Source organism: Crotalus tigris, unplaced genomic scaffold, assembly GCF_016545835.1.
Source record: "Crotalus tigris isolate CLP2741 ecotype Arizona unplaced genomic scaffold, ASM1654583v1 scf7180000019422.807890, whole genome shotgun sequence".
Classification (NCBI taxonomy): domain Eukaryota; kingdom Metazoa; phylum Chordata; class Lepidosauria; order Squamata; family Viperidae; genus Crotalus; species Crotalus tigris.
In genome coordinates this window covers 522,203-530,000 of record NW_024097531.1, presented here as the reverse complement: position 1 = coordinate 530,000, position 7,798 = coordinate 522,203, and the positions used below count along the sequence as shown (strand labels likewise).

The 7,798-nt window shown below is 52.1% G+C and overlaps 1 protein-coding gene across 1 annotated transcript in view; it reads right to left on the bottom strand.

Moving 5' to 3' along the window:
- Positions 1–3,094, bottom strand: part of DMRT3 (doublesex and mab-3 related transcription factor 3) — a 14,601-nt gene extending 11,507 nt beyond the window's left edge. Inside the window, exon 1 of the mRNA XM_039362312.1 lies at positions 2,370–3,094. Within this exon, the coding sequence (XP_039218246.1) occupies positions 2,370–2,877 (508 nt within the window). The 5' untranslated portion in view covers positions 2,878–3,094. The remainder of the gene's footprint in view (positions 1–2,369) is intronic.
- Positions 3,095–7,798: the final 4,704 nt, after the last annotated feature.

Genomic DNA, 7,798 nt, shown 5'->3' with positions numbered 1-7,798 from the left:
TTAGACTTTAATTTTTATGGTTTTTTTTAATTGTCCAGGGACTGATTTTCTGTTTCCACCAAGTTTCTGCAATGGGAGGGAAAAACCCATCTACCTTTTTAAAAAAAAAAAAGTTTTCTATAAGTGCTATCTATGAAACTGATCCATTCCATTTTTTCCAGATTTATGATGCAGCTAAATAGGACTGATTATTGTTGTCCAATAGTTTTAAGGAAACTTTCAAGCTTGTGGTTTATGAAAGAGGAAATTCAGTCACGAATATTGTTTCCAAACAGATTCTCAAATACACCTGGTTTGGGAGTAAAGCTGTCTTTAAACCTATTTCGGAGGGTAACTCAGAAAAGGATCCACAGGCTTGCCGACAGCCTTCCACTCTATGCTTTCTTTAGAGGTACCTCCAAAGATGATTCCAGTAAAGAAAAAAAACAGATCTCTTACAGAACTTGGTGTCTTCCTAAGAATCTTTTTAAAGATGGTTTCCATATCTATTTAGGAGCCGGGTTCCAGAAAGAAAAGTCAAGAGCCACTGCTAATGTTTAATACAAAACAGAAGGTTGCAAAGCCCTTTTTAAGAAGGGCTTATGGCCTGCCATGGCAAAGTCACATTCCTATTTCCGAATCCTTCAACATTTGACTGTGGGTGGTCAAATGTTTGAAGGTTGAATGTCATCCCAAGATTTCATAGAAGTGAAAATAAAACAGAACATTTGTACATTGGTCATGACCAGAGTAATAAACAGCGCTATAGTAGGATTTACTGAACAGGGCTCAGGTGAAAATACATTTTTAAAAATTGATTAAACCCTGAAATACTCTCCTTAACTTTAAAAGAGGCTGCTGGCTGGGAGAAGCAAAGTGACACAAAAAGCATCCAGATGGACTCCAGATGACAGAGAATCAACAAACTAAGAACACCTGATGAGAAGGCTGAACCCTTCTCTTCATGCCCACTAGAAGCACTGAGCCTAGGTTCACACATTACATCAAGCTCCCAATTGTTTTAGTGTACCTTGTGGAACCACCACAGTTCCACTGCTTGAACAAGTCACAAACTCTGTCTTGAATTGACTTAAATCTAAGTCAAAACTAAGCAATTCAAATCGGGGCTTTGCCTATTGGGTGAACCAGGCCAACCATCCCTTTATTTGTTTATTTGTTCCCTTTCAGACCCCGCTCAGATTGCTTGTCACCTGGAAACCCCCGTGGTCGGATAATCCACCGGTTTTACAAGAATAGCACCAGGTAAAAGTTTTTGGGGAGCCGGCTGATGTTTACTCAGAAATCAACTTTTCGGACTCCATCTTCCGAGGAGCTGTGGTCTTTCCTTTAAGCCTGTAGCAGTCGACAGACCTCATCACATCCTGCTACAACTACGCACGGATCTATTCCGTTTCTACCGTGGAAAGCGCCGCGCATCTGAAAGAAACGCTGGAGGGGATTAATATCTCCCGAGAGAAAGCCGAGAAGTTCCCCTGCGAAGGACGCCTTAGTCTTGGAGATGATCCCGGCCGGTACAGAGCTAACCGCTGCTCTTCGGGGATGGATGGAGGCGCTGCCCGTTTCCTTCCCCCAGACGAGAGAGACGACGGAGCCTCGCTTACTAGGCTGCCTCCAAGAGAGCCTTACTTAGCCAGAGGGGAGACGCTCGTTCCCCGCTCAAGCTTCCACCGGGCTCTGCGTTCGCGGGGCTGGAATCGTCTCTCGAACCGGCGGGCGTGGAGCCCGTTCTGGCCTCGGCTGCTTTCACCCGCTGGGAAGCGAAGGGCAGGTGAGAAAATCGCGGCGCTCCGAGGCAACGTGCAGTTCGGAGGCGAAGAAAAAGATCCGGGCCAGCCGTCCAGCCCGCGAACTAGCGAGAGCAGAGAAGATCGCCTCCCTCCCCTCGAAGCTCGAAAAGACGCCGGGCTCATCCCCCCCCCGCAGGGACTCTCTTCGAGACCAAACGCTGCGTTTGTTTCTGTGCCCCCCCCCCCGTCACATTCCGGACCGGGGACAGAGGGAGCATCGGGGTATGCCGGGGTATCCCTAATTGCCGAGCCCTCCGGGAGCTCTCCCGCCGTGCAGGGCCAGGTGCTCCACTAGCTAGCCGAACGTCGACTGGTGAGCTGGGCGCGCCATGCTTTCATTCCCCTGCCTCAGCGCGGGTTTCCTGGCTCCTTCGCTGGGCGCGCAGCAGCCGGCCCCGCTGGCTCGGAAAGTGCCCGACAGCCAGCCCGGAGTCGGGGTTCTGCCTTCCGTTTAAGAGACGCCCGAGTCCTTTAGGAAGCCCAGCCGCCTCCTCGAGAAAAGCGCCCCGCTCTTGCTCCCGCTCGCGGGATCAAGTGAGGCGGCAGCGCGTCCGCCATCCCGCCCGTCCCATAAGCACCTACCTGGTTTGGCGAGCGGCGGCAGCGGGAGGACGGCGGCGGGCTGCTCCGAAGCCCATCTCAGCGCGGCCGCGGCGGCCAGCTCCATCGGGGGACGTTGCGAGGCGCCGGACGGGCTCTCCGCTGGGCCGGGGACAGCGGCAGCGGCCACAGTGGTGGCGGCGGGCGCTGCTCCGGGGTGCCCGGGCGGCGTAGCAGAGGCGGGGGCGGCGGCGGCGGCGGCGGCGGGCAGGGCGCGCAGCGTGTCGGGCAAGAGGCTCTCCAGGCTCTCGTTGGCCTGCTGGCGGCGCAGCGCCACCTGGGCGGCCATGACGCGCTGCCGCTCGATGATGAGGATGCACTTCTCGCAGGTGCAGTCCTTGAAGCGGCAGTAGCGCTTGTGGCCCTTCAGCCAAGAGAGCACGCCGTGGTTGCGGCAGCGCGCGCACTTGGGCGTCCGCTGCAGGGGCGCCCGGGCCGGCTGAGCCACCGGGCCGCCCATGTACAGGTACGGGGAGCCGTAGCCGTTCATGGCGCCCTCTCACCGCAGCCGTTAGATCCGCCTCACTCGCGCCGGGGCCATGCTCGGCCAAACGCGGCGGCGCTTCCCCGGCTCTCTTGGCGCCGAACCAGGCGCTGAACTCGCCCTCAGCTCAAGTGCAAGTTGGCTGGCGGCTCCCTCGCCCGCCTGTCGGGCGAGGCTCCGCCTCTCCGCCGAAGCCGCGGCTCTTTCCCCGGGCCAGCGCCAATTCCCCGCCCCTCCTCGCCTCGCTCTCACCCCCACCCCTTCCCGGACACAGGTGGACTCGCCCACTGAGCCGCTTTCCTCGCCGCGGCCGCTTCTTCCTCGAAAGCTCGTGGAGGGCGAAACGGGGAGGGGGGATGGGAGGGGCGAAAGCGCCTCTTCGAAAAGGCGGGAGAGCGAGGCCCCCAGCGCGTGCGCGTGTGCTGACGAAAGAGACGAATGTTGCTCGCGTTGTCCCTTCTGGATCGGGACGCCAGTAGCACGGCAGTACCTGTATTGCATACGTCGTCTCTCTGTCTCTCTCCCTCTCCGTTCTCTTTCATTTTCTCTCTCTCTCTCTCTCTCTCTCTCTCTCTCTCTCTCTCTCTCTCTCTCTCTCTCACCCCGTTCTCTTTCATTTTCTCTCTCTCCCCCCGTTCTCTCTCACACACGCACACACAAGGATTTTTATTTTGCAAAAAAGGTGCATTCAAGACAGGAGCTGTGTGATCCAGTGGCAAGTCCCAAATAGGCTGACGTACGGCTCCAGCATCGTTTGACCTGCGATGGCCCCCCAGTCCGACCCGAATCAGTTTGGCTTTGAGATAAGGCAGCAAAGCAAACACGGCTAAATCTGCCGACTTCTCCGCGCCAGGCACCCGAAGCTATTGCTAGGCTTGGGGCCTGGAGAGCAACCGGGACCCCCTTCTGCAGAAAAGGGGCGGAGCTGTTGCTGAAGGTTCTGCCTCCCAGCCCTCTCAAACTTTCAAGCGCGGGGATTGGCTAAGGGGCCGTGCCAGGCGTAACTCTTTCTCTTCCAGCACGATTTCTAACCAAGAATCCGCTTGGACACTAAGTGGCTGCCTGACCGGCGGTGTGAATTTATAAGCATCATGTCGAGGCTGCAAAACGGGAGATCAAGGTGTATTTTCCCCCCACGCCTCCCTTCCCCCAACAATACACACGCAGGCACTGTTCCAGAAACCCTTATATGTATTCATTGGGAAGTAAACATCGGCTAATAGATTTCTCAAAGGAGGGGAGAGGAGAGCTTTGCAAAATATCAGTACAAGGGGCATGGGTGCGGGCACCCAATCCAAAACAATAATTTCGGCTTTAGATTTTAAACATAGTTTAGAAAGGTTGTACAGTATAATAATTGCACCCCATTCGAACCGTGATTCTAATTCTGATCAACCGCACGCTAATGCGGAACATTTTGCTATATTCAGGGTGAAATAATCAGACGTTAAAAAAAGAAATCAAACCAAATATTCCTGCCTCTTTTATATTATTTGTCCGTCGGATTTTACTTTGAGATTGCTGGGAGCCTTTGGAATTCCTCCCAGTCCTCCCCAGGTTCTGAACGGCTCGGGAAGGGAACATTGTTTAATGTTCAACATTTGTTAAGCCTGACCCGGAGTGGGAAGGTGGGTGCCCACTCAAAATCCATTTTCCCCGGGTCCTTCGGAATCCAGGTCATCCAGATCATCTGAGCGGAAGGATTTAAATACTGGGGAAGAAGATAAAAGAGGACTAGGGAACCAGCCTTGGAAGAGAAATGGACACAAATGTAAGAAGGCGATGGGAAGATTTTTTTTTTTCTAACTAAAGACGCTCCCAATAATTCGTAACGTGGAGAATATTAACTTTTGGAAGCACGATTTGTAGAAATGATTCTAATGAAACGAGTCACTTTTTTTAAAAAAAAGGAAAGTCTGACTACGAGGCTGTTTATTTTACGAATTAAAATTAAAAGTTAGCCTTAACATTTTAAGAAAATACAATAAAGCGAGCCATTGAACCCCGATGGTATTAAATGATTATATACCGACCCTACAAACAGAAATATCTAATTTAACTCGAAGATGCAGCATCCTCTGTATGAAGGATCAACTAACTCTGCCTTGAACGAGGAAGGAACCCGAGGAGTGTCAGTCAGGCTTCTTTTGGCCCTGACAGGATCCAGGTTCAACTCCACACACACGCACACACACACACACACACGGAGGGGGGAGGGAGAGAGACAGAGTCTCCAGGTGGCACAACATCGGAATTCCGGGTCTCCCGGTTAGCCGCCGCGGTTCTTCCAGGCAAACGCAGTCGCGCTTCCCGAAAGAAGCCGAGCCTAGGGAAGCCGCAACGTCGGCTGGCCGGCCTTCCCCGGCCTTCTCGCCTCCTAAGGAAGCGGGGATGGAGGATTCCCCCCCTCCCGGCCAGGTCATCGCAAGCCCCGGGCTTCTGAGCCGGGGAATCGGACGAGTTCTGTCGCCTCCGCCTCCCCCGCCCTCCGCCACCCCCCGTATTTGACAACATCTCCCCACAGGGCCAGGTCGGCCTTTCTGTGAGCGCCACGTCCCCTGCCTAAGAGCCTATTGTAACTCAACACCTGACGAGAACCGGTCCCATCGCTCGGGGCAGAAAAGGTTTAGTCAAGCACATAATGGGATCCCAGCAGAAGGCTTTTCAGAAGCGGGGCCCAGGGTAAACTTCGCCACATGAACTCCGTTTCCAGGGCTGTTAAGCTTTTAATTGGGAAAGGAAAAGCGGCGTAATAAGAGAGGAGGCAATTTCAAGGTGACTCGAACGCGGTCGCCGTTTGAGCCCCGGAGAATAGCTTGAGAAAGGGGAGGAATGAGCCAAACATATGGTCCCAATCAGGTCGAGCGGCAGGGCGGGGCCCTCTGCCTTTGGAGGCGAGGGGAAACGGGGATGGGGAGGGGACCCCGGCTCGTTTTCTACGAAAGCCAGCCGCCCAGGCAAGAACGGCAGAGGCAGCCGAAGTCCGCCGAAGCCGCCTTGTCGAAGAAGGGGTAATGCGGTCCTTGAAGCTGGGGGCCTACAACCATCAAACCAGCGCCCCTTCATCTGGGTTTGATTCACGTAGAGGTGCGTGGAAGGCTTCCATACCGCAGTTTGCACCATGCTGTTCGCGGGAATAGGAAGGCAAACCTGGCCTTCTGGAAAAGAAGAGCTAAATAGGAGTGTCCAGAGTGATGGGTAATTGGGTAGGAGTTCACCAAGGTATCTCAGGATTCTAGGGTAGGAAGTAAAAACCATCCCGGAAGAACGGAAGGGCAAGCGATGTCGAGAACAGGGGGAGAAATATGGGTTATTCTCTCTATCGTTATTAAAAGTATGCAGCTGTTCAGGTCTATCAGTTCGATTCCAGTGAACCTCCATATTTTAATATATTGGAATGCTGGAAGAGGACTGGGGAGAGGAAGGGCTTAGGCAGAACTTCATATCTAGGGCTCCCAGTCAGCAGGAGGTTTCCGAAATATAGCCAAGACTACCTTGTTGTCCGCCAAAGCTGCTAATTCGAATTAATGAGCAGTCTGATCCAAAGACAGGAACATCCAGGACCATCACATCCGAAATGCGAAAGCACCCTCCATCCACCCACCCGTTGCAATTTGTTATTGTAGGCCGCCTGGGGATTCTGGCAGGACAAGCGGTTACTATACATTTCGAATGAATGAATAAATGCAAGCGAACTATCGTCAGTTCTCCATTAAACTTTGGTCCTTAACTAAAGCTCCATTGGACGCGATCAAGAAAATTAAAAACGTTTCCAAATCAGCGAAAAGGCAGAAAGGATTTTTAGAGCAGGCGCCTGAGCGCGACCCTCCGAGCCTCAAAAATACCTCGGAGCGAAGTAGCAGGTGGGACCTGAAATTAAGACCAGGGGGATCGATCCTAACTGTTCCTGGCTCACTAAAAACAGGGGGCTCAAAGCGAATAAAGGTCACCATTAAGTAGAAGAAGTGGCGTCTGTCTTTCGGCTAATACTTTACTGACCCGATCGAAAAAAACACTTGTGCCTTCGAAATGCTCGAGAACGAAGGGAAGTAGCAATTCTGACTCCTCTTTAAAAGAAGGTAAAAGCCGCCTCTTTCCCTTTCCTCCATCACTGAACTGATTTGAAATCTGTTTTCATCCCAAATCTTGCACTGTAGCGCAGGTCAAACATTTCTCCTTCTATCCCCTCCTACTACTACTCAAAAAGCAGGGCAAAAGTAGGGCAAAATGCGAAGCATTAAAAATGAAGTATAGACCCACTATATTTAATGGGACTTTAAATGGACCGCTCCTCCGAGTTTGAGAGCAAAACATTGGAATCCGAGGATGTCCGAATGGTTGGAAGGAAGGAGATCAACGGGAACTTGGGAAGAAAACCCGGTGGGATCTCCTAAGAAACGGCTTCAGAAGAACAGGGTGCTAAATACTAGGTGAGCCAGGAACCTCAATGTTAGAAGCTGCTGCCGAACACTTAAAGGGTCTGGTTTATTTTTTTATTGGTTTGAAATCTCAGTTCGGGGGAACATAGAATCAGGAAAAATATCTTTTTTAAAAAATGGACCATTGGTTCTCCTGATAAAAACTGAAGGCGAAGCGAATGCAGGTAAGGCTTTTTCCAGCAGCAACTTCCTATTCAGTTCGGGAAGAGAGAGAAAAAAAAGACTCCACAAACATCAGGAGGAGCTCTGATCATTCCCGGGGAGAGGCGAAGAGATCAGAAGCCCCCAGCCTCACCCGCGCTCTCTCAAGGAGCCCTTACATTTCAAGGAAAAGGATTTTGCTCGCCGCAAAATCAATTCCCCTCCGTTCCCTCAGCAGAGCTGGCACAATGGGGCGAAAGGACAAAGCCAGCTGCACGAGAAACAGCCATGGAAATCTGAAGAAAATGAATAGAATTAATAAAGGTCACTGATCACTAGCCATTCAT